Source organism: Somniosus microcephalus, chromosome 1, assembly GCF_052327205.1.
Source record: "Somniosus microcephalus isolate GS21.2 chromosome 1, FLI_Smic_1.0, whole genome shotgun sequence".
NCBI lineage: Eukaryota > Metazoa > Chordata > Chondrichthyes > Squaliformes > Somniosidae > Somniosus > Somniosus microcephalus.
In genome coordinates this window covers 363,379,707-363,407,415 of record NC_140987.1, presented here as the reverse complement: position 1 = coordinate 363,407,415, position 27,709 = coordinate 363,379,707, and the positions used below count along the sequence as shown (strand labels likewise).

At 44.5% G+C, this 27,709-nt stretch overlaps 1 protein-coding gene across 5 annotated transcripts in view; it reads left to right on the top strand.

Moving 5' to 3' along the window:
- The window catches only part of diaph2 (diaphanous-related formin 2), a 940,841-nt gene that overhangs the window by 815,129 nt on the left and 98,003 nt on the right, over positions 1 to 27,709 (top strand). For 4 of the 5 annotated variants that reach the window (XM_085996016.1, XM_085996000.1, XM_085995993.1 and 1 more), the window contains 2 exons: positions 5,091 to 5,186; positions 6,230 to 6,277. In XM_085996016.1, coding sequence (XP_085852142.1) covers positions 5,091 to 5,186; positions 6,230 to 6,277 — 144 coding nt within the window. The remainder of the gene's footprint in view (positions 1 to 5,090; positions 5,187 to 6,229; positions 6,278 to 27,709) is intronic. The other variant, XM_085996009.1, reaches the window with a different exon arrangement.

Genomic DNA, 27,709 nt, shown 5'->3' with positions numbered 1-27,709 from the left:
CAAATTCAAAGGAGACAGAACTGTCTGTTGACTGGTAATTTAAATGCAACTGCTCAGATAGTCCAATTCCCAAGAAACAATTGTGTTCGAACATGTGGCATTTTCTTTGGTACAGTCAATTGAAAAATATACTTTCAGAGCCATACTTCCATTTGTATTGAAAGATACAAAGGAGATTATACTGTAATCCATACCCCTCCATAGTTTTCTTAACCATGTCCATTGGTCCTGCCGTTTTTTTCTTAGAAGGTAATCTCTGAACTTAATGGAAGATCTCTTGTTGCTTTGCATCAAAGAAATCCTCTATTGGGATCCCTTGAACTATTGTGTATAAGATCAGAAATTTACATCAATTTTTAAGGGTTCAAACTAAGACTGCTATTCTATATTGGACTCATGTAAGTGGTAAGTGATAAGTAGTAACAGCTTTAATTGGGGAGGGTAAGCGCATAAGGTGTTCTTTATACAATCTTGAATTTAAACTAAGTTGTGGAATATGCAGAGAAAAACAACAGCTTGGCAGCTGGGCTTGTATTTTGCATTACAATAAAGGGGCACAAGTTACGGAAGATGAAAGAGATGCCAAGGATGCATCATACACACCAGAATGTTCACTTATTTCCCATATTGGAGGCTGTTCTGCATGAGTGAATGCCCGAATACAGGCAAAGCAGCTGTATATTTTTCAAGATCAAAAGCAGCGCTTTGATCATTTCTGCACCTGCTTTATGGACTGACACCTTTCTGTCCGAAGGTAGCCCAGAAGCTGCTGGTAGATTTGGCAACAAATGTGGACAATTTTTGCTAGTTGATAAAGCAGCGCGAGGAGCATGAATACGAACCATCATTGATTGGGATTATCCATTAGAAATACGGTATCGTAGTAATGTTGGCCACCTCTATTAGCAGGTCATTGAGTTTATTTAGGAATTTTGGGGAGTTGGGGAATCTTGTTCTGCAGATTGTCTTATCCAGAAGGATATATGAAAGCCGTTCAAAGCATAATTACTTAATGAAAATTTATGGGAATCAAGACTTTGATCATAAAGTAATCAAAGTCCTCCTAGCACTTCTTCCTCAAACTTTGATAACTGGACCTGCTGCTGTCCTAGAAGCTAATTACTAGGTTTTCCAATGCCAGATCTCTTTAATTGAATCAATCAGATCCTTACCAGTTGAAAGCATGAGTATTTTATGAAAGTGCCTGGGTATCAAGATTTAGATTCAGGAGTAAATGAAGTTGTCTTCATTTCTGTAGTGTACTTCAATCTTCTATCTATAATAAAAGTGGTATTCATGTAGCAATTGGTACAAAGAAATGGATTTTCCTCAAATGGCACTGGGATCTATCACTTTTGGCCACATTTTCAGTCTGAAGACAATCAGGCATTCAATTCCCTTTCATGCTTTAGTAGAATCATAGAATGGTTACAGCACAGAAGAAGGCCATTCGGCCTGTCGAGCCCATGCGGCTCTCTGAAAGAGCACTGCAGCTAGTCTCACTCCCCCACCCTTTCCCCATAGCCCTTCAATTTTTTTTTCCACCACCCTTTCAGGCAGTGTGTTCCAGATCCTAACCACTCGCTGCATAAAAAAGTTTTTTCTTTTGTCGCCTTTGGTTCTTTTGCCAATCACCTTAAATTTATGTCCTCTGATTCTCGACTCCTGCCAATGGGAACAGTTTCTCTCTATCTACTCTGTTTAGACCCCTCATGATTTTGAATACCTCTATCAAATCTCCTCTCAACCTTCTCTGCTCTAAGGAGAACAACCCCAGCTTCTCTAGCCTATCCACGTAACTGAAGTAAAATAGTAGTATTGTAATGTCACAAAGGTATTGAGCACCTTCAATTCTGCTATGTCTGGTTCTCAATCAGACATGAGAATGCTTTTTAGTTTAGAAGATGGTCATCCTGGCTGCTTTTGAGTTGTCCCCATTAAGAACATGTTGATACTTAAAGCATTTCCACAACAACCCCAGCCCCGCCACGTATTGCATAAATCAGATGATGAGACATTTTTTATTTGTGTTTTCATCATTATTTATTTATTCTGATCAGACCAAGTAACACCATGCTTCAGGCAAGCTGCTTTTATATTGCAAAGTTGTACTGGATCAGCAACGTTCCAAGAAGTGTATTTTCACTTGGATGAAATGGCCCAGAAGTTCGGGTCTCCACGGGTGAGTACGCGCTGGGTACTTACCCGTAGGCCCAACGAAAGTGCCGGTTTCGTGCATGCACTGTGTATGCGCAGGAAACCGGAACTTCCGTTCCCTTAAAGGAAGGGGTTCAGAGGTCGAATGCGTACGCCGGAGAGGCAGCGCGTGTGCCTGGAACTTACGGTTTTTTTCCAGGTTTCTCCGGGAGGGTAAGTCTCCAGCAGTTACACTTTTAAAAAGCAGGCGCAAGGCCTGCTTTTAACAAGGTAAGTGGTGAATTAATTAAAATTAAAACAATTTTTCCACAGGTTTATTATTTTTAAATACTTTAAAGAAAGGTAAGTTTATTTTTAGCCCCGTTAGTAAATGTAATTAATTTTAAAAAAAATTTAAATTGTTGTTTAAAAAAGTTATTAGGTAATTTATAGTTATTTAAAAAATGTGATTTTTCTTATATTTATTTGAAGTTTTAGTTATGTTTTGGGGCTTATAGTATTTATAGTTTTGACAGCTCTTCCTGTCAATTTTATGAATGGGCATTTCCCTGCTACCATTGGCTCTCCATGGCCCACGTGATCCCAGGGGACGCTTCGAACTAACTGCGCCCCTGGGATACGCAAGTACTGCGCGCCGGCAGTTGGAGGAGGCCCAGGATCGGAATCCCACGCGGGCCCACAGCTCAACGGCCGGCACGCTAGGTAAGTGCAGGTCGGAGGCTTGCACCCGCGGGAAGCCTCCGACCCAAATTTCTGGGCCATGGATCCTTTGGAAGGAAAAGTGCTTAAATTGGCACCTTCAGTATGGCCAAATCTGGAGTGAATATTTTCTCTCTCATTACAATCAAGCCATAAAACTGCTACCTGAAGTCATTTTTTGGCCAAACATTATTGTTTAGGTTTATTCAGGTGATGTGGATTTGCTTTTGGAACTGGAGTGTTCTTCAAGTGGCCACCTCCTCTGATGCAGAGAGATGAAATATTGGAAGACATTTTACCTAAAGGAAACCTACTTCCAAAATCAATCAGGGAATGGACTGTGAGGGGAATAAAATCATCTTTCCAATCTCATTCTAAGTGCTACTTCAGAAATAAGAAAAGATCCACACTTCTGTAGAAGAGATTGAAGTAAGATTATTTACCATCACAGCCTAGTTCTTTATAAATGAGAAGGAACCCTTTTACACACAATAATTACAGATGAAGATGGCCATTCAGCCCATCTTAATTCATCCATCCAGGAAGACCCTACAAATCTGCCCATTTTAGCATCAAAATAGTTTCTTAAATGATTCTAGGGTTTTTGCCTCCACTACTTTTTCTCACAAATGTTGATTACTCTTTGTTTGAAGAAGTACTTCCTGACATCAGTCTTAAATTTACCTTTTACTGGTTTAAACCTGTTTCCTCATGACCTGCTTAAATGTCTCCTTTATTTCTAGGTGACCAGAATATCATGTGTCCTGTTAGCTTTTTTCTTTATATTTTAAATGAACATGTACAGTATTACTTTACATATCAAGTAAAGTTGATATTTTTGTAGATAAGTGGCAGTCTATTTTTATGGTGGCTTGGGAAGGTAAAATCTTTTCGTTTTTTTATAATGTAAAACTGTTTGGAAGAAGGGTTCGACCCGAAACATCAACTCAAATTTCTCTCCACGGATGTTGCCTGACCTGCTGAGTTTTTCCAGCATTTTCTGTTGTTGTTTCGGATTTCCAACATCTGCAGTATTTTGCTATCGGAATAACATTTCAAGCCTTCCTATGACATTTAAGTCTGTTCACAATTTGTCTATTTTACAAACTGAACAATATTTGTGCATGGATTTCTATTATGATAGGAAGAGAGTCAAAGTAAATGGAAGAACAGAGTATAAATGGAATGTTTCATACACTTTATATGAAAAAAGTGTACACATCTGAGCATTTGGTACCAGTAACATTTGATTTTTCTGATTGATAATGTTTTTCTTCATTGAGTTTGTTGAAGTGCTGATTTGTTGACATCTAAAATTGTGGTTTGATTTTTTTTCATAGCCATACACATTGAAGTGAATCTTGGATTTATGTTAAACTTAGGGGGGATAATTCTGTATCGACCATTTTGGGGAGCTAATTCTAGCGCCCCAAGAGGGAAGTGAAGCGCTAAATCAAGTGCTCCACTTCCTTCTTAGGGCGCTAACATCGGAGAGCGGTGCGGCGACTTCAGCCGCGCTGCCCACTGGGCCGTGCAGTGCTGCCAGGTTCAAAGGCTCCTTCACTCCTTTAAAGGGAAGGGCCATCGCTGCAGGTTCTGCAATATAAAAAGTACCTACCTGGGCCATCAAGGCAGCCACGATCCCACGCGATCAGCCTGGCACTCGAGCAGAGTGCCGGGCTGATCGATCGCAGGCAGGAACCTGCGGAAAAAACTAGAACAGGAAAGCTACGTTTTTTTTTCCATTTACCTCAGCCACCTTGCCTTTAGTCATCGCCCCCGAAGCGGCCGGCTGCCCGATGCACGCCTCTTGCAGCTGTCGGTGTTTTCAACCAGCGCTTCTGCAGGGGGCGGAAGTCAATTTTGGATCCAGGGCGATGCGCATGGCGATGACGTCACAATTTCCCGGAGAAAGAGATCGAGGTGCCATGTCTTAGCGCCACCGCAAAACTCCCACCATTTGCGCCCTGGGGGCACTAACGAGAGGCGCAAAGGCACCCAATTTCACCCCTTAGTGTTATAGCAGCTGTCATGGAATAATATTTTTGACTCTTGCTTTATGTTTCAAATTTGCACATCCCATCTTGCGATCTGACGTATGATGTAACAGTCTTGGTCTTAAACTACCATTATTAACTCTTTGATTTTGGGAGTATATAGACTGAAATATTCTTGACAAATAATGTAATTTTATAATGCAAAACTGAAGTAATTTTCTTGTTTCACTTCTGTAGAGGGTAATGAAACAGGAGTGATGGATAGCCTGCTGGAGGCCTTGCAGTCAGGTGCTGCATTCAGGGATCGCAGGAAGCGCACACCAAGAAATCTTGGTAAGTCACAAACTCTAAGTGATGTGCAGCTACAGAAAGTAAGGCAAAGCGTGCATTGCTCATTTCCCCAGGTGTGTTCTCACTAGCCTAAGGGACACATTTCAGGATTACTTAAAAGAATTATATGCATTTGCCAGTAAAGGAAAAATATAGACGGCCTGTGCCAGTAGTCATTTAAGTGGCAGACCCTAAGAATGGTCAAAGAAGAAAAATTAAAGTGGCTTTTCCTCATGACAAACATACATCAGGTGAACCACTTTGATTCTAACACAGACTTAATGAAAGTCACTGGAAGGTCAATGTATAAAATCAACAGCATCGCACCCTTCTTTAATAATTGAATTCGACAAAGAAAAATTTGACAAAAAAAGCCAAGTTTTAAATTCTACAAAAATATTCCTGATAACATTCTTTAATTGCATTATTAATGTTATTACTTCTGCATATAATCTTTAAAACTTGTGGGTACATAAGTCTAGACTTATTTAAAAATGTATGCAGATATTCTACATAGATATTAATGATCTATTAGCATTTCAAGTATTATTTGGATAATCCAATGCAATTACATCTATCCTGCAAATGAAAATGTATTTGTTGACAAAACCTCAATTAAATGTAATGCAAGTTTTTAATAGTTTAAGCAATAATGAGTACAGACTTCTTTTTTACATATGTTTTATAAATAACACATAAATGTTTGTTATTAATCACCTTTCAATATACTTGGGAGTACAAAAAGCATTTAAAATTATGCCATTGAGAATGCTAGGAAAGTAAATGTGTTTTTTTACTGGTTAGATAATGCTGATCTAACCTATTCAGATGCGCTTGCCTATGTTTATCTTTTTAAAAAGTTCAATCATTTAAATTGGGTATTATTGAGTCAACCTAGATATTCCCAGTTGCTGAACAGATCATTATGACTCATCTGTTAATTTATGCACTGGCAGTTTTCACACTACAAAGGGTTCCTTCAATGTAAATTCATCTGTCATTCAATTAAAGTCGGTTTTTGATAGCTTGCTTCCTGATTGTTGCAGGTGAACAAGGTCCAGCTAGTCAAACATCCCGATGGCCTGTTGACAAGGGTAAAGGAAAAAAAATTCAAGTGCTTCTACTTTCCTTCCCTCTTTTATCTCACTTTTTAGTCCAGTTTAAAGCTCCTTAAGATGCTCTAGACAGATAATTGGCTATAACTTTTATTTTGGGCCTGAGGCAGAAGGCTAGTGGAGGACAATTTGATGGTGGCAATTTTCCTTTAATGCTAGTTCTTAGGAAATCTCTTTTAGGTCTCTCCGCGCTGCTGTATTAATTTCACACCCAGCTGCTACCTCTACCAGTGCCTTGGCATTAAGCTCAAAATGTCAAGCATTGTACCTAGTCCAAACTTTCCTAATGGAGTCTGGGCTTTTCCTTTCCTTCGTGCTTCAGAAATACATCTTTGGTATTATGTCTTATCTGCTTTTTTTGCCGTAGGGGCACAGCAGCTTTGAGGATGTGTATGTTATTATTGCTTTTAATAGGTTCATCTCTGGAATGCTGTAACGGAATATTAACTCCGCTTTCAATTTCATTTTTTGGACTAATTTCCCAGGTATCAGGATGTGTGTAGCATCAAGTTGCACCATAGTGCCCTGAGACCCCAGGCATAATTTTCATGAACCAATTAAATTCATTTGTGTTTCTTGATTAAGTTGCTAGAGCTAGTTACAATATCATTAACAGTGTGCCACCCTTGCAGATATTTTGTAAGAAAAAAACCCTAGTATTGTAAAACAAGCTTCAGCTTTTTTGAAAGTTCCACTTTCTTAATTTGAATTCTTTGTGCAGCTGTCTTGAAATCTGCCACAATTCATTTGACTTCATGAGTGTAAAATGTATTGGTGGGTATTGGACATAGTCCTAATTCACAGCGATTGATATCCCTTGTGGCTGGAAAAACTGGGCATTGTAAAACCAATTTTGCTGGCAGTAAGCAAAGTGTGACTGACCAGAGCTCCAGTATTATGACATTGCCTTGCAATATATCAAGATTCTGCAAAGTGCATGGACCAAAAAAACACCATTCTCTGTATCTCAATTTACTGAAGGTGAGGTGGTTGAAGTTATCATGGAGATAGGAACACTAATGAGTTACTAGTACTATATGTTTGCTTTATTTTCTGTGTCCAATTCACAACGCTACTGAACCCATGCATAAAATATTTTCTGCTTCTATTTATGGGTTAAAAAAATGCATGTATGCAGGGTAGATAATGAGAACATCATTAATGGGTGCTTCAGCTGTAGCTGATGGGCTATTCCAATGCAGTAACATGAGACAACATAGGGAATTCTGAATAATATATTCTACTTTTCTGTCTACAAAGACATGCTTTAAAGGATGTTCTACTTTTTATATTAACAAAAGCATTTTGGGAGAAACAAGCTTGGGCTAATTATGTTTATACACATGTAATGCATTAGAGTAGAAGAGCATTCTAAGTGGATCTCCGTGGGAATTTTTTTAAAGCAAGATTTAAAAACTAAGATATATATATATAGAATATATCAGATTTGTTGATGTTTAAATTATGACTCAAAGAATATTCCAAACATACCTGTTGCACTTGTAGTTGGGAAGAAAAGCCAGTACTTGTTCTGTAATAAGTATATATTGACTGCACAGTGTTCAGCGCCATTCACAACTCCACAGATAATGAAGCAGTCCATGCCCGCATGAAAGATGTTTAATATATATATATATGTTTTTTATTTGTTTATGGAATCAAGGCGTCGCTGGCAATGCCAGCATTTATTGTCCACCCCTAGTTGCCCTTGAGAAGGTGGTGGTGAGCCGTCTGCTTGAATCGCTGCAGTCCGTGTGGTGGTGGTACTCCAACAGTGCTGTTAGGTAGGGAGTTCCAGGATTTTGACCCAGCGACGATGAAGGATCAGCGATATACTTCTAAGTAAGGATGACCTTTAGGCTTGGGCTGATAAGTGGCAGGTAACATTCGCACCACAGAAGTGCCAGGCAATGACTATCTCCAACAAGCGAGAGTCTAACCACCTCCCCTTGACATTCAATGACATTACCATCGCCGAATCCCCCACTATCAACATCCTGGGGGTCACCATTAACCAGAAACTGAACTGGACCAGCCACATAAATACTGTGGCAACAAGAGCAGGTCAGAGGCTAGGTATTCTGCGGCGAGTGCCTCACCTCCTGACTCCCCAAAGCCTTTCCACCATCTACAAGGCACAAGTAAGGAGTGTGATGGAATACTCTCCACTTGCCTGGATGAGTGCAGCTCCAACAACACTCAAGAAGCTCGACACCATCCAGGACAAAGCAGCCCGCTTGTTTGGCACCCCATCCACCACCTTAAACATTCACTCCCTCCACCACCGGCGTACCGTGGCTGCAGTGTGTACCATCTACAAGCTGCACTGCAGCAACTCGCCAAGGCTTCTTCGGCAGCACCTCCCAAACCCATGACCTCTTCCACCTAGAAGGGCAGCAGGCGCATGGGAACACCACCGCCTCCAAGTTCCCCTCCAAGTCACACACCATCCTGACTTAGAAGTATATCGCCGATCCTTCATCGTCGCTGGGTCAAAATCCTGGAACTCCCTACCTAACAGCACTGTTGGAGTACCACCACCACACGGACTGCAGCGGTTCAAGCAGACGGCTCACCACCACCTTCTCAAGGGCAACTAGGGGTGGGCAATAAATGTTGGCATTGCCAGCGACGCCTTGATCCCATAAACAAATAAAAAAAAAATATATATATATATTTATTAAACATCTTGCACCTAGAGGGAAGAGAGAGGTAGAGAAGGGAAGGGGAGATGAGAGGGGTGTGAGGAGCGGATAGTCAAAGGGAGGCAGGTGGAGCTGGATGTAAATGGGGGAGACAGAGAAAGGAATGGAGGATGTGAGGGGAAAAATTCTCTTGAGGGGATGATGGGGTCATTGGGACCCTGAGAGTGTCTCAGTGGGGGTGTTGCAAGGCCTTGAAAATCTCTTGGTGGGGGAGGGGGAAAATAGGAGACCCTGAAAATCTCACATGTAGAGGGATTGTTTGTGAGGAACTGAACATAGGAGTTGGCAGTGGTGTGTGAAGCCCTGGAAGTCCCTCAGTAAAGGGGTGGAGGTTGCTTGAATGTAAGCAGTGTTGAAACTAATGTTACTCATATTATGCAGAGGTGATGGTGGTGATCTAGGTTGGTCCTCTATAGGGTTGCAAAATTCTGGGAATTTTTAAAAGAGGAAACTTTCCATGGGAATTTTGAGTTTTTTTGCACACTGATGGTTTTTGTCTCTGACCCTTATATTATCTTTGTCGTCAAAATAGACATACTGTTCCATACAAATAAAAACAGGCTTTCAATACTTTATTTAGGTTATAATTTTGAACTTTATTGAACCCCCACAAAAAAGACCCATCTAAAATAAAATAAAAAGAGCGTCAGCTTATTTAGCCTGTAATTTGTCCTTATTTTGTCCCTTTGAGTCTTCTACTCATCATTGCTCCTCCTGATTCTCTGGCTCTGATGTGTCCATTTCCTCCTTTGAGTCACTGTCTAGCTGTGTGGTGAACGCTTCTGTATCTGGCTCAATAAGTTGTAGGTTCGCCTGGATAGCCACCAGTTTCTCCACTCTCTTGTTAGTCAGCCTGTTGCGCACCTTTGCATGCGCATTCCCAAAAAGTGACCAGTTTCGTTCAGAGGCCGCTGATGAAGGTGGGATTTGGAGTATCACCGATGCAATGGGTGACAGGGCCTCAGATGCACAAAGTCCCTTCCACAAGGTATGTGCACTGATATGCTTGCATGATTCCCATATCCCGTCCCCATTCCAAAGACCTTGCTTGGTAGAGAACTTTGCCAGACTTCCCAGAACTTTGCCCATGTCCAGATTGAGGTGGCATGAGAGGGTAGAAATCACACTGTAAGCACTGTTGATCTGTTCTCCGGAAAGTATTGGTCTCCCAACATGCTTTGGATCCAGCATGTATGCTGTAGCATGAATCGACTTGACACAAAATTCTTGATGCGTCTGTATGAATTGAACAATTGCCTTCTCCTCTGCTTTGAGCAGCAGGGATATGGGTAGGGCAATGCTGATTTGTTCTTTTAAATCAGCAAAAAGCCTGAGAACATCTGACAAGACAGCGTCATCTTCAATCTGAGCAATTGCAGATGCTACTGGTGAGAGTAGACACGGTGGCATAGTGGTTAGCACTGTTGCCTCACAGCGCCAGGGACCCGGGTTCAAATCTGGCCTCGGGTGACTGTCTGTGTGGAGTTTGCACATTCTCCCCGTGTTTGCGTGGGTTTCCTCCGGGTGCTCCGGTTTCCTCCCACAGTCCAAAGATGTGCGGGTTAGGTTGATTGGCCATGATAAAAAAAAATTTTTTTTTTAATTGGCCCTTAGTGTTCGGGGGGGATTAAATACATGGGGTTACGGGGATAGGGCTTGGGTGGGATGGCTGTCGGTGTAGGGACCGGGTGCTAGGGTTTGGATGATCAGCCATGATCTCGTTGAATGGCGGAGCAGGCTCGAAGGGCCGAATGGCCTACTCCTGCTCCTATCTTCTATGTTTCTATGTTAAGGCTGCTAACCACTCTCCCCCAAAACACATCATCCAGCAGTATTTTCTTGATGGTGGTTTCCATATCCCCAGACTGGGATATTGCCATTTCTTGCAGCGACTCCTTATCCTCCAGAAGGCTGTTGTACATTATGACAACACCACCCCATCTAGTGTTGCTGGGCAGCTTCAGTGTGGTGTTCTTGTTCTTTGTCGTTTGCTTGGAGTTGTAGGTTGCTGCAACTACCTGTTTTCCCCTGACATACTTAACAACTTGCTTGGCTCTCTTGTACAGTGTTTCCATGGCTCTCAAACCCATGATGTCCTTGAGGAGCAGGTTGAGCCCATGAGCTGCGCACCCAATAGACGTAATATGAGGGTAAGCCTCCTCCACTTGAGCCCAAGCAGCCTTCATATTCGCAGCATTGTTAGTAACTACTGCAAAGACCTTTTGTGATCCAAGATCGTTGATGACCGCTTTCAGCTCATCAGCAATGTATGTGCCTGCATGTCTGTTGTCCTTCGTATCTGTGCTCTTGAAGAACACTGGGAGAGGAGTGGATACGATGTAGTTTATGATGCCCTCCCCTCGTACATTTGACCACCCATCTGAGATCACTGCAACACAGTCTGCCATCGTTATCGTTTCTTTGAGCTTTCCTTGGACTCTGTTATACTCAGCCTCCAGCAAATAAGTAGACAAAGCATATCTGGTGGGAGGACAGTATGCAGGGCGAATAACATTGAAAAATCTCTTCCAGTACACATTGGCTGTGAGCATGAGGGGCGAGCCTGTTGCATATACAGCTTGAGCAAAACATTCATCTGCATTCTTCTGGCTATGGTTATCCATTGTATCAAAGAACCTTCCAAGTGGGCCAGGAGTTGCTGATGATAAGGAGCCTGATGCTGAATGTGAACCATCATCTTCTTGAATGGAAGCAGAGGAACTCTGGGCGGACTGCTGTGAGCTTTGAGTGAAGTTGTTGCATTTGGATAAATGCTGCTGCATCTTTGTGGCATTCTTTACATATGGCTTTGTACAGTCTTTCCATCTTTAATGCCTGGGGTAAAATGCTTCCACACATCCGATGGTAAACGTGGCATTGTTCTATGCAGAGAAATAAAGGACATTTGTCTCTGTGTCGAACTGCGGTCGATCAGCACGATTGCAACAGAGTGAGTAAATTTTTCCTGCTGCTCCATGTGATGGAAGCATGACCTGTGCACGCACGATGCTACATCACTAATAGAGGGAGCTAATCTCTCATCCAACCAATTAGGACACATTTGTTCACAGTCACACACAAAACTTGTAATTATTAAAACAAGCCAAGTAAGAAGATAAACATATATTGATTAAGAAATTCCTTAATAATTAAGATTCCATCTCTGTTAGTAATTTTAAGAAAGGACCTGTGGGGGGAAAAAAATGAAAGAAATATAAAAAAAAAAAACAATATTGTGCTAGCATGTGCTTTTTTGGGCAAAATTCCCTTGCTAAACTTCCCGTGGAAAATTTCCGGAAACTAACCGGAAACTTTCCACCCCTTCGCAACCCTAGTCCTTCTAAGGAGGAAATTTGCAGCGGCGGAGAATGATAGTGGGTTCAATGGATAGCCGGAAGGGGAAATGGGTAGTATATGATTTTCTGTGTGGGTGGAGGGGACCAGGGGTCAGTACAGGTTAGGATGAGACACAAGCAGTGAAATAGCTGTGGCACTAATGAGTGCAGCAAGGAAACTTGCCACTTTGACATAGTGCTCTACTGTTGCCGTGGAAGAGGTGAGGGAAAAAAATTTTTTGCAGGTGTTGGGAGGGGGAGGAAACCATAGAATGGGTGAGTGTGGGAGCTGGAGGGAGGGTTTGCCGTGAGGCCGGAATGTGTGAGGACTCCAATAGGCTGAAGAGTAGCTTTAACATTAATGCTACAGTTAAGAAAATAATTTAAATACGATAAATCAAATTGCAATTAGATCATTTCAAAGAGTCAATACATTTCACTTACCTGAATACTCTTTTCTAAGGGCAAATGCATTCCTGCACAGTTCCAGTGCTGGGTTGGGAGCTTACGTTGTGTGATGGGTATTTTAACATTATATATGTTCATCACAGCAACCCCTGCAGGTATAACAGGTAGTGCAGGCAAATGTTGACACGACCACTGGTGGCACTGGAGAGTCTGCACTGGGAGGAGCATGTAATTACAGCCCAACAAGTTTACATAGGCAGTTTCCATTATATTGTTGACATAGGAATTTATAATATCAGAAGTTAGGGAATAAGGAAGTGCGTGCAGATGTAATATGTATGTTTGTGTGCGTGTGCACAAATGGAATAAAAAAGCGTTTTATTCTTCCTAAAACAGCATTGCATGAATTTTTTAAAAAGTCTTATTTTCATTAATAACTTCAACATAACCGCAAAGTAAACAAAACATTGTTGATGGATGGAAAACAAGAGTTTAAGTAGATAGCCAAATTCATGTTCTAAGCAACATTTATCTATTGGCCCAGAAATTCGGGACTCCACGGGTGAGTACGCACGGGGTACTCACCCGTAAGCCCAATGGAAGTGCTGGTTTCCTGCATGCACTGCGCATGCGCGGGAAACCGGCACTTCCATTCCCCTGAAAGCAGGGGTTCAGAGGTCGAACGCGTGCGCGGGGGTGGCAGCGCGTGCACATCAAGCTTCGTTTTTTTTTGCAGGTTTTCCCGGGAAGGTAAGTCTGCAGAATTTAGACATTTAAAAAGCAGGCGTAAGGCCTGCTTTTTACAAGGTATGTGGTGAATTAATTAAAATTAAAACATTTTTTCCACAGGTTTATTATTTTTAAATACTTTAAAGCAAGGTAAGTTTATTTTTAGCCCTGTTAGAAAATAAAATTATTTTTTCAAAATTTAAATTATTGTTTAAAATAGTTATTTCATGTAATTTATAGTTTAGAAAAAATGTGATTTAAAAAAAATTTATTTGAAGATTTAGTGGTGTTTTGTAAGAAGAAGGGGCCCGTAGTATTTCTAAGTTTGACAGCACTTCCTGTCAGACTTATGAATGGAGCATTCCCTGCTCCGATTGGCTCTCCATGGCCCACGTGATCCATGGGGACGCATCGAACTAACTGCGCCCCTGTGATACGCAAGCACTGCGCGCCGGCAGCTGGACCAGGCCCCGGATCGGAAGTCCCCGCGGGCCCACAGCTCAATGGCCGGCGAGCTAGGTAAGTGCAGGTCGGGGGCTTGCACCCACGGGAAGCCCCCAACCCGAATTTCTGGGCCAATATATCAGGAGATTGAAATCCAGAGATATTAACAATTAACAGTTTCAAGAAATAGACTCCCTTGTAAACTAAAGTAATACTGCTGCTTATACTGCTTATTTGAATTTTAAAAGGGAAAAAATTGTTTATTTGTTGTAATGCTTTGGGCTGGATTTTGGAAGACTTTTAAAAGACCGGCTTTTCAAATCTGGACTCTGCATGCCTCCATCCCAATGTCACCCAGTGCCAAAGGGAATACCTTACTCCTAATTTATGAGTCATTTTAAGAGCTAATGCTACAGCTTTTGAGCCTGCTGTCACCACTACAGTCTGTTAGTGAATCACAAATTTGTATATGTTGAAATAAGTGATTAGCAGAAGATGACTGTGATGGGCTGTAGTGAGGTGTCCATAGATAATGAAAATAAGTATGTTGTTCTGGGAAGATTTTAAAAATCTTCAAAGTGTACATATCTGAGATGATTTGCAATCTGTCATTTTTATATTAAGTTGACTTCCAAGAAGACATAGCCTGATGTCTTTGTAATGCTGTTGGAAAGTAAAAGTGCTAGCACGGTCACCTTTGGTGTGTCTCAAAGTGCCGTTGTTGGCATTTTCCAATTCCTCATCTATATACAGTACTTACTCCCTCCCCCCAGAAACATTATCTGCAAGTATGGGGTCAGCTTTCATATGTACACAAATCGAACCTGGCTCTCACCCCAACTGTTGATTCCACAATTGTATTTGCCAATTGCCTATTACGAATGAACCGGAACTTTACACAGCTCAGCATTGGCAAGACAGAAGTCACCCTGTTTGATCACCAAAAACATTGCACCCTAGACCCGATTCCATTTCCTTGCATGTATGGCTGCTGAAATGAAACCCAAGGGTGCACAAACTCAATGTCATGCTAGATCCCAGGCTGAGCTTCAATTGCCACATCTGGTGCATAACTAAAACTGCCTACCAAACCTCCCAAATTATTATCTGTTTCTGCCTTTACCGTATCCCCAATACCACTGAAACTATCGGCTGGATTTTGCTGAGGGTTAGCGGGCACAATCGGTGACTGGTCAGGTGGGCAAGTGTTTTTTCCCCCCCCGGTGAGTAGGGACCCTGCTGTGAACCCGCCACCACGCAGCTTTACCAAATGTCGGGTCTGTCAGCACTGGGCAGACCCGACAGGCAGCGGCGGGTTCACAGTGGGGGACCCAATTCAGGTAATTAGTGGCTTGTTTAGAGCCACTTCAGAATGATTTTCAGCTTACCTTCTGCATTTGAGTTGACCACTTCAAATGTACAGTAAAAGCTCCCACCTTACAAAGATATCTTCCCTCAGCCACAAACTCTTCCTCACTGCATTTCTGCAACAGATTCACAATGCTGCAAGTCTTTACTCAAGTCTCCATCCAGTCTGACCTCATTACCTCTCCCACCATTGACAGATCACTTCTGTCATCTCTACTTCACCTGCCATCTATTCCATCAGCATGGGTGCCCTTTATACTCTTTCACCTTGGTCCTCAGAATCCCACCACGATCAGCCCCAACACCAGCAGCACCAGGCACACCGGCAGCACCACCAACTTTCTCCGCAATCATCTGATGCTGCACAAGACAGAGGGCATCAGCACCTGACCACATTGCTGCCAGGGATGTCCTTACCATGGCCAGATTTACTTCACTTGATGCTGTACACCCTGGCTGCCACATGATGCGCCAGGTTGGCACCACCCCTCACCAACATCATAAAGCATCTCTACCATGTCCAAGCCATTCCTTTCACACTCACCATATTGTGGGGAGTACCGTTATGTCTCACCATTCACTGCAACTCACTAAGCCACTTCCAAAGGTGCACACAAATCTGTCCAAGAACACAAAGTGTTGAAAATAAAGGTTTCAGTGTTTGACAGCACATAAACAGAAACTTTACATGAACATTGCATAAAAAACCCAAGTGCCTTCCCTTGTGTGTTGTTAGTTGGTAGGATGAGGGTGAGGGATGGCTAGTGAGATGGAGATGTGGTAATGTAGATAGAGAGGGATGGGTGGAGGTGCAAGGTAAGTTGGTGTGAGTAAGGATGTGCAGGAGTAGCATAAGGAAAGCAGAGTGATTTAAATTCCTGAGGCATTGGGACCGATTCTGGGGAAGGTGGGACTTGTACAAGCTGGACGGGTTACACCTCGGCAGACACGGGACCAACATCCTCACGGGGGTTTGCTAGTGCTGTTGGGAAGGATTTAAATTAGTTTGTCAGGGGGCTGGGAACCTAAGTGTGGGCCCAGAACGGAGAGAAACAAAGCTGGAAGTGCAAGTTAGAAAAGTAGTCAGGAAAACTAGTAGGGAGCAGAAACCAAGGCCAACAGTAAAGAGCGTCAAAGTGCAGAAAAATATTAAACAGGCAAAGTTGAAGGCACTTTATCTAAATGCACGTAGCATTCGCAACAAGGTGGATGAATTAATGGCACTAATAGAAGTAAATGGGTATGATGTAATTGCCATTACAGAGACATGGTTGCTGGGTAACCAAAGCTGGGAACTGAATGTTCCAGGGTACTCAACATTTTGGAAGGACAGACAAAAAGGAAAAGGAGGTGGCGTAGCGCTGTTAATAAGGGATGAGATCGGTACGGTAGAGATAAAAGATCTTGGCAGATCGTGATGTAGAACTGGAATCAGTTTGGGTGGAGCTAAGAAACAGCAAAGGGTGGAAAACATTGGTGGGAGTTGTGTATAGGCCACCAAACAGTAATGGTAATGTAGGGCACAGTATTAATCAAGAGATTAGAAGTGCATGTAACAAGGGCAAAATGGTAATCATAGGGGACTTTAATCTACATATTGACTGGGCAAATCAAATTACCACTAATGGTGTGGAGGACGAATTCTTGGAATACATGCAAGATGGTTTCCTGGATCAGTATGTGGAGGAACCAACCAGGGAACAGGCTATTCTGGATCTGGTACTGTGTAATGAGAAAGGGCTAATCAATAATCTTGTGGTAAAGGGGCCTTTAGGGACAAGTGACCATAATATGATTGAACTTTACATTAAGTTTGAGAGTGATGTAGTCCAATCTGAAACTAAGGTCTTCAATCTAAACCGAGGAAACTACAAGGGTATGAGGGACAAGTTGGCCATGGTAGATTGGGAGACTACAATAAAAGGTAAAAGGTGGACATACAATGGCTAACATTCAAGGAAATAATGCATAATTTGCAACAAACATATATTCCTCTAGGGTATAAAAACCCAAAAGGAAAAGTGATCCAACCATGGATAACAAAAGAAATTAAAGCTAGTATTAAGTCAAAGGAGGAAGCTTATAAAGTTGCCAGAAAAAGCAGTCAGCCTGAGGATTGGGATCTTTTTAGAAATCAGCAAAGCGGGACCAAGAAATTGATAAAGAAAGGGAAAATGGAATATGAGCACAAACTAGCGAAAAATATAAAAACGGATTGTAAAAGCTTCTATAGGTATGTGAAAAGGACAAGACTGGTGAAGGTAAATGTAGGACCTTTACAGTCAGAGATGGGAGAATTTATAATGGGGAATGAGGAAATGGCAGAGGAATTAAATAAATACTTGTTTCTGCCTTCACGGAGGAAGACCCAAAAAGCCTTCCAGAAATAGGAGAAAACCAAGGGTGTGACGAGAATGAGGAACTTAAAGAAATTATTATTAGTAAAAAAAACAGTACCAGCAACATTAATGGGACTAAAAGTCGATAAATCCCAAGGACCGGATGACCTACACCCTAAGGTTTTGAAAGAGGTGGCCATTGGAATAGTGGACGCATTGGTTGTCATTTTCCAAAACTCTATAGATTCTGGAATAGTTCCTGCAGATTGGAGGATAGCAAATGTAACCCTGCTATTTAAGAAAGGAGGGAGAGAGAAAACGGGGAACTACAGTAACCTGTTAGCCTCACATCAGTAGTTGGGAAAATGCTGGAATCTATTATAAAGGATGCAATAACTGGGTACTTAGAAACTAATAGTAAGATTGAGCAGAGTCAACATGGATTTATGAAAGGGAAATCCTGTTTGACAAACCTTTTGGAGTTCTTTGAGGGTGTAACTAGTGGAGTAGACAAAGGGAACCGGTAGATGTGGTGTATCTGGATTTTCAGAAGGCCTTCAATAAGGTCCCACACAAGAGGTTGGTGAACAAAATTAGGGCACATGGAATTGAGGGTAATATACTAGCATGGATTGAGAATTGGTTAACAGACAGAAAACAAAGAGTAGGGATAAACAGGTCTTTTTCAGGATGGCAGGCTGTGACTAGAGGGGTACCGCAAGGATCGGTGCTTGGGCCCCAACTATTCACAATCTATATCAATGATTTGGATGAGGGGACTAAATGCAACATTTCTAAATTTGCTGATGATACAAAGCTAGGTGGCAGTGTCAGCTGCGAAGAGGATGTGAAGAGGCTTCAAGGGGATCTCGGCACGCTCAGTGAGTGGGCGAGAACATGGAAATGGAATATAATGTAGATAATTGTGAAGTTATCCACTTTGGTAGAAAAAACAGAAAGGCAGAGTATTTCCTAAATGGTGAAAGATTGGGGAATGCAGATGCTCAAAGTGACCTGGGTGTCCTTCTACATGAGTCACTGAAAGTGAATGTGCAGGTGCAGCAAGCCATTAGGAAGGCAAATGGTATGCTGGCCTTCATTACAAGAGGATTTGAGTACAGGAGTAAAGATGTCTTACTCCAATTTAATAGGGCCTTGGTGAGGCCACACCTGGAGTACTGTGTGCAGTTTTAGTCTCCTTACCTAAGGAAGGATATAGTTGCCATAGAGGGAGTGCAACAAAGGTTCACGAGATTGATTCCTAGGATGCCGGGACTGTCGTATGAGGAGAGATTGAGTAAATTAGGCCTGTATTCTCTTGAATTCAGAAGAATGAGAGGGTATCTCATTGAAGCATACAAAATTATTACAGGGCTTGATGGGATGAATGCTGGGAGAATGTTTCCCTCAGCTAGGGAGTCTGGAACCAGGGGCCACAGCCTCCAGATAAAGGGTAGGCCATTCAGGACTGAGATGAGAAGAAATTTCTTCACACAGAAGGTGGTGAATCTTTGGAATTCTGTACCTCAGAGGGCTGTGGAGCCTTGGTCATTGGGTATATTCAAAACAGGAGTCGATAGATTTCTGACTAGTAAGGGCATCAAGGGATATGGCGATAGGGCTGGTGAATGGAGTTGAGGCAGAAGATCAGCCATGATCTCATTGAATGGCGAAGCAGGCTCGAATGGCCTACTCCTGCTCCTATTTCTTATATTCTTATGTGATGTGATGAGAGGCACAGCAGGATGAGGTTGAGTGTGGCTTTGTACTAACATTTTGTGGTCTACTGAGATCATTGAAAGGTTTGCGGTACTGCACCCAGGTCGTCCTAACCACATTCCTGCTTGTGCCCTCCTCCGCAACGTGCTACCAGGCTGTGCTGATCTCCTGGGGAGGTCTCTCCCGCCCATGGGAAGGGAAGAGGACCTCCCTGCGTGCTGTGACTCCCTCCATAAGCATGTGGAGTGTGTAATGTATATACCTTTAAGGGGGGAACTACTTTTTACAGCTCATGTATACTGTAGTACCGGCAGTGACCACACCTGTATATAGCACTGAGTAGTAATCTATACAGGCAGTTCCACTGTGAGCCACGTTGAGTAAACACCTGTTGTACCGTTTCTCCTGCAGTCTGTGTCTTATTATACACAGACACAACATTGGCGACAAGGCAAGTTCGAACCTACCTGCAACTCTGCATCACCTCCCGGGGATTCGTTCCTGGAGATCAGTGGATTGGAGGTCAAGGCCAGAGACTCGGGCGTCGACCACGGGCAACCGCCCAGTCATCCAGCAGAGACTCGAGAATTGCGGGGGAGGCTGTCGAGAGCCAGGCTTGGCTTTCCAGTCGAGGCGGTCCAGTGAAACGGGCTGGCAACAGGTAGTGCGCAGACCCTTCCCGGACAGCGGCGGGCTAGAGCCCGACCGAGCGGCACAGCAAAGGGCCGAGCAGCGTCGACGGGGGGGGGGGGGGGGGGTGGGTGGGTGGAGAGAGAGCGGAGAGCAGAGAGCAGCCGGTGTTCAGGGGCCGAGCAGCGTCGAAGAGAGGGAGAGAGAGACGCGCAGAAACCCGCGAGGCGCCACCATTGCCGCCGAGAGCGGCGTTGGCAGCAGCGGGGGAGGAAGGAAAGCGCGGGAGACGCCATTTTAAGCCATTGGGAGACACCATTTTAAACCACACCCAAAATGCCGAAGAGTGGCAGTATCACCGCATTTGACAATGAAGTCGAAGATTGGACTACATATGTCGAACGAATAGAGGTGTACTGCAAGGCAAATGAGGTGTCAGATGACAAGAAAGCGTCGGTATTGTTAAATTTAATGGGTGCAAAAGACGTATGGTTTATTACAAAATCTAGTAACCCCAATGAAGCCAATGGAAAAGAGTTTTGAAGACATAGTAACGATACTACAGGAACATTTAAATCCCACACCGCTGCTGATAGCAGAAAGATTCAAGTTTCACAAACGGAACCAGCATAAGGATGACAGCAATGCTGATTATTTAACAGAACTGCGCAAACTATCGAAACACTGCCAGTTTGGAGCGGGACTGGCAGATACCTTAAGGGACAAGTTTGTGTGTGGGCTTCAAAGTGAAGGAACCCAGAAACTGCTTTTATCTGAAAAGGACCTTACGCTGGAAAAGGCTTTCAGCATTGCGGTATCATATGAAGCAGCAGCACGGGGCGCTGCAGAGATACAACAGAGACCGCAAGAATATGGCACAAACGAAATGTCATATGGAACAGAGAAGTGCTATCGCTGCGGCAGAACAACACACGACCAGAATGATTCCTGGTTCAAAGACAAAGTGTGCAGACAGTGTGGAAAAGTAGGACACACAGCACGAGTCTGCAGGTCGGGAAAGAAAACCAGCAATAAGAAACCTACCAAAGAAAAGTACAAGAAGGTACATAAGATGACGGAGAATAGTTCAGACGAACAAAAGAGTGATAACGACTCCGAAAGCAGGGAACTGAGTTTTCTGAAACTACATAATGTGATCACAACGGAGGATCACCGAACCATTTGGGTCACTCTCAAGATAGCAGGAGTCCAGGTAAAGATGGATTTGGACACAGGATCAGCCCTAACAGTCATAAACCGACTGGACTACGAGCGGCTATTCTCTCACATACCCTTGAGAGAGACAAAAATTATTTTGAAGACGTACACGGGGCAAAAAGTCTACCCCAAAGGAAAAATAAGGGTGACCGTTATATATAACGGTAAGGAAACACCAAAACTAGACCTGTATGTATTGCAAGATGGAGGACCACCATTACTGGGACGTGAATGGATCCGGAAAATACAACTGGATTGGCATTCCATACAGGCACTGACTGTGGCTGACAAAAAGGATGACGACATCACACCTGGGCGACTGTCAAAGATCCTAACTGATGCGAAAGAAGTGTTCCAGCAAGGACTCGGAACACTAAAAGGCATGACAGCGATGATTAAAATTGAAGAAAACGCAAGCCCAAAATTTTTTAAGGCCAGACCGGTACCTTATGCGATCCGCCCAGCCATCGAAGCAGAGCTGAAGAGTCTGGAACGTTCAGGTGTACTGTCCAAGGTAGACTGGAGCGAGTGGGCTACACCCATCGTCCCTGTGATGAAAAAGTCATTGAGCAGCACGCCTGGGGAACCAAGGAAGGTTCGCATCTGTGGGGACTTTAAGGTAACAGTGAACCCGGTCCTTCACACCGTACAATATCCACTTCCGTGGATTGAAGATATTTCTGCCTCGCTATCTGGAGGGAAACGCTTAACTAACATTGATCTGGCCCAGGCGTATCTGCAAATGGAGGTAGAAGAAGCATCAAAAAAATAACTCACAATCAACACCCATAAAGGTCTCTACCAATACAACCGGATGGTATTCGGGGCAGCATCAGCTCCGTCTATTTGGCAGAGGGCAATGGAACAAGTCCTGCAAGGGATCCCAGGGACCCAGTGTTATTTGGACGACATCCTGGTCACGGGCGAAAATGACAATGATCACCTTGCCAACCTGGAGCAGGTGCTCACTAGATTGCAGGAATATGGGCTCCGAGCTAACCGCCCCAAATGCGAGTTTTTTAGAAAACAGATCTCGTATTGTGGCCACGTTATCGATAAAGAGGGGTTACATAAGTCCCCAGAGAAGATTGAGGCAGTAGTCAAGGCTCCAGCACCGGAAAATGTGTCACAACTGAGGTCGTTCTTCGGGCTGGTAAACTACTACCATAAGTTCTTGCCAAATTTGTCTACAATACTACACCCACTGAACACCCTACTGCAAACTGGGGTGCCATGGAAGTGGAGTGACGAATGTAGACGAGCTTTCCAGAAGAGCAAAACACTAATCACATCGAAAGAGGTATTGGCCCATTACAAACCGGCATTACCAATTCGGTTGGCATGTGATGCATCACCCTACGGCATTGGAGCGGTGCTGTCGCACAAATTCTCGGACGGCTCAGAGAGGCCAATAGCCTTTGCGTCACGATCACTAACCTCAGCCGAGCGTAACTGCGCCCAGATTGACAGGGAGGCCCTCAGCCTAGTGTGGGGAGTGAAAAAGTTCAATCACTATCTGCACGGGCAGAAATTCACCTTGCTGACTGATCACCAGCCTCTTGTCTCCATTTTTAATCCGAAGAAGGGTGTTCCGGTGATGACTGCGCAACGACTACAAAGATGGTCACTTTTTCTAGGGGCGCACCACTATGAGATTGAATATAAGGGCACGAAACAGCATGGAAATGCTGATGGGCTATCACACCTGCCACTGCCTACTGCGGAGGAAGCACCAGCAGTGGATCCTGTCGAAATATTCCATTCGACTATAGTTGAATACCTACCGGTAACTAACGCTTGTATCGAAAAGGAAACCCGAAATGACCCGACACTGTCTCGGGTATATGATTTGACGGTGAAGGGATGGCCAGCACATGGCGACTCACTGTTGCCAGCATTCTCATCCAGAAGAGAACAGCTGTCAGTATGCCAGGGGACAGTGATGTGTGGACCCCGAGTGGTGATTCCACCCAAGTTAAGGGATAGAGTGCTCAATGAGCTTCATGAGGGTCATCTGGGAGGGGTAAAAATGAAAAGCCTAGCCAGGGCTTATGTGTGGTGGCCGGGAATCGATAAACAAATCGAGGACCTGACCAAGAGCTGCTCAGGATGCCAGAGAGTCCAAAATGCACCACCACAGGCCCCTCTACACCCATGGGAGTGGCCCTCATCTCCATGGCAACGGGTGCATATTGATTTTGCTGGTCCATTCATGGACTCAATGTTCTTAATAGCCGTGGATGCGCACTCGAAATGGCCTGAGGTCATCAAAATGTCCTCCACCACCACGGAGAAAACTATTGCAGTCCTACGGACCATTTTTGCCAGGAATGGCTTGCCAGAACAGATTTGCTCCGACAACGGACCACAGTTTGTGTCCGAAAAGTTCCGGAGGTTCTTGAAAAAGAATGGGGTAAGGCATTACACATCCGCCCCGTATCATCCAGCCACAAATGGATTGGCTGAGAGGTTCGTACAAACCTTTAAGAAGGCAATAAAGGCTATGTACAATGACAACATTCCACTGCAGCACAAGGTGGACAATTTCCTGTTCGCCTACCGGAATGCGACACATGCAGTCACCAACCAGGCCCCGGCCATGATGTTCTTTAACTGAAGGTTAACATCTCGCCTGGATTTGCTCAGACCAAACGCACGAAGAGATGTTGAGAGTAAGCAATTCCAGCACATCCATGAGAAGCCAACAAGGAGCTTCAATGTAGGGCAACCAGCCTTGGCCCGCGACTACCGAACAGAAAAATGGCAGCCAGGAACGATATGCACACGGCAGGGCCCACTAATGTACACAGTGGATGTTGGGGAGAGCATCGTGAGACGCCATGCTGACCAGATCCTAGAGTCACAGGAACAAGTCAACCCCATGCCTCGCCCATATGTACCTGGTGATGAACCCGACGTACAGGTCGCATCTACCCCAGAAACAGTAGCATCGGAAGCTGATGAACCAACCGACGACAGGGGGCCAGAATCGCCTCCGCACCAAGAGCAAGACACTCGGGAAAGACGCTATCCAGAAAGGATCAGGAAGCCTCCCCAAAGACCGAATATATAAATAGACTATTTTCAGCTAATGTTGCATGTTTAAAGTGTTAATTGTAATTAGTTTGATATTTAATTGTTAAATGAGTGTTATGGTACTGTTAATCTAAAAGGGGAGGAATTGTAATGTATATACCTTTAAGGGGGGAACTACTTTTTACAGCTCATGTATACTGTAGTACCGGCAGTGACCACAAATGTATATAGCACCGAGTAGTAATCTGTACAGGCAGTTCCACTGTGAGCCACGTTGAGTAAACACCTGTTGTACCGTTTCTCCTGCAGTCTGTGTCTTATTATACACAGACACAACAGAGTGAGTCATGGGAGAGCCTGGGCGCTGTCCTCTGCCTCTGTGCAGTGCTGGTCAGTGTTTGCAGCACCTCACTGCTGTAGAACACTGACAGCACCAATGTCAAAAGAAAGTTGGTCTTGGTAACTTTAAGGAAACTGGCTAATGACATAACATCAAATTACGTCACTTCCTCTTATTGGCCAGGAAAAACACTGGGCGGGCTTAACAAGCCCAATCAAAGGAAATTAATTTCCGAAGCCGGGCTGGAGCCAGCAGCGGGGTCGGCACCTGCCACCGTCATCACGCACCACAGACCCACCGGGGTTCGTAAAATCGTGGCCGTAGTCTTAGTCACCTCCAGACTCATTTTCCATGCCCTTCTTCCCGTCTCCTGATCTCTACCTCATCCAGAATTCTGCCATATGCATCCCATCCTGCACAAAATGTCTCTCCAATCATCCCTGCCCTTATCAACCTTCAATGCTTGTTTAGCACATTGATTTCAAAACCTTCATCAGGCCTGAGGGGTGGGGGAGGGGGATCGGAGGTGTGGGTGGGGGTGGTGTCGGCGGCCTGGATGGGGGTTGGGGGGAGGGGTGGAATCTGAGGCCTGGAAGGGGGTGGGAGGGGGGTGGAATCTGAGGCCTGGAAGGGGGTGGGGGGTGGGGTGGAATCTGAGGCCTGGAAGGGGGTGGGGGGTGGGGTGGAATCTGAGGCCTGGAAGGGGGTGGGGGGTGGGGTGGAATCTGAGGCCTGGAAGGGGGTGGGGGGTGGGGTGGAATCTGAGGCCTGGAAGGGGGTGGGGGGTGGGGTGGAATCTGAGGCCTGGAAGGGGGTGGGGGGGGTGGAATCTGAGTCCTGGAAGGTGGTGGGGGGAGTGGAATCTGAGTCCTGGAAGGTGGTGGGGGGAGTGGAATCTGAGGCCTGGAAGGGGGTGGGGTGATCGGAGGCCTGGGGGGAGGGGGGGGCGATAGGAAGCCTGGGGGGTCGCTTTGTGTGGGTGGGTGTCCGATCGCGGGGGTGGGGGGGGGCGGCGGTAGGTGAGGCAGGGATGCTGGATCCAGGAGGTATGTGGAAAGGCACTTACCTCCTGGATCCAGCAGTCCTCGCTTCCCTTTAACTGGCAGATTCCGAGTCTCGGGGAAACCCGACCAGCCAGAGTTCAATGTGTAATGATGGATGTCCATGAGGCATGCCAGCCTCATCATAATATTTAAATGGATGGTCCGCCTCCTGGTAGTGGGTTGGCTGCTTGCCTCTCTCCCACCACCGCCCAATCCTGTCGGGGAAAATGCTGGAATCCATTGTTAAGGAAGTGGTTTCAGGGCACTTAGAAAATCATGATATGATTAGGCCGAATCAACATGGTTTTATGAAAGGGAAATCATGTTTGACAAATTTATTAGAGTCTTTTGAGGATGAAATTAGCAGGGTAGATAAAGGGGAACCAATGGATTTCCAAAAGGCATTCGATAAGGTGCCACATAAAAGTTTGTCACGCAAGATTAGGGCTCATGGGGTTGGGGGTAATATAGTAGCTTGGATAGAGGATTGGTTAACGGACAGAAAACGGAGAGTAGGTATAAACGGATCTTTTTCAGGTTGGCAGGCTGTAACTAGTGGGGTGCCGCAAGGATCAGTGTTGGGGCCTCAGCAATTTACAATCTATATTAATGACCTAGATGAAGGGACCAAGTGTAATGTATTCAAGTTTGCTGACGATACAAAGCCAGGTGGGACAATAAGCTGTGAGGAGAACACAAAGGCTGCGATTTTATGCTTCGAGGCAGCTTGGGAGCAGGTCAGCTGCCTTCCAGGTTCCAGTCCCGCCCCCAAGTACATCCAGCCCACTGACGTGATTTTACGTGAATTGGCCTTGTTAAGCCCGCCCTGCGGGCTTGCCGGCCAATTAAGAGGAAGCCAGTGTCAGATGATGTCATTTGATGACGCGTCATCTGCCGGTTTTCTTAAAGGGACCATGCACAATTTTTTTTGACAGTTTTTTCAGTGTTTGACAGCATTGAGATGCTTCAAACACTGACAATCACTGTTCACAGGTGAGCCCTTACACCCAGGCTCTCCAGTGACTCCCTCCTTAGGCTAGAACAGATGGCAGCTGCAGGTGAGGTTACAGAAGTGATCTGTCACTGGTGAGAGAGGTTCTCCCAATGAGGTGGGCCTACACATACAATTCAAAACTTGTTACCTACAGAAAAGTCTAAATGCATTAAAAATAAATTTCCCAACATTGTCTTCCTCTGAAACTCACCAGTGCACCATTGGCTCCTTCACACCACTTCTGCAGCTGTCATCAATGCACAAACATTACAGTAGACCCACAGCACGCCACACTCACCTGGCGTGGTGTCCGGATGTCGGGGAACCCGCAGTAGAAGTGTCCAAATTGGAAAAAACCTGTTAACAAGCAGTTAAGTAGCTATAATCCTCTTTCCACCGCTAGGTGTCGGGTCCATGTGCAAATCGGGGACCCGACACTTGGGAAGATTGATTGGAGGCGGGTTGACAGCGGGTTTCCGACCCACTGTCAATCTTTGCAATTTTGCTGGATGTCCCGCCCCCTAAGCGCCGGCAAAATTCTGGCCAAAGAGTCTGCAAAAGGATATAGATAGACTAAGTGAGTGGTCAGTAAGGTGGCAGATGGAATATAATGTCGGGAAATGTGAGGTTATTCACTTTGGTAGGAAGAATAGAAAAACAGAATATTTTTTAAATGCTGAGAAACTTTCAAATGTTGGTGTTCAGAGAGATTTGGGTGTCCTCGTGCAAGAAACACAGAAAGCTAGCAAGCAATGGCCTTTATTGCAAGGGGATTGGAGTATAAGAGTAAGGAAGTCTTGCTACAATTGTACAAGGCCTTGGTGAGACCATACCTGGAGTACTGCGCACAGTTTTGGTCTCCTTAACTAAGGAAGGATATACTTGCCTTGGAGGCGGTGTAACGAAGGTTCACTAGATTGATTCCTTGGATGAGAGGGCTGTCCTATGATGAGAGATTGTGTTGAATGGGCCTGTACTCTCGAGTTTCGAAGAATGAGAGGTGATCTCATTCAAACATACAAGATTCTGAAGGGGATTGACAGGGTAGATGCTGAGTGGTTCTTTCCCCTGGCTGAAGTGTCCAGAACTAGGGGGCATAGTCT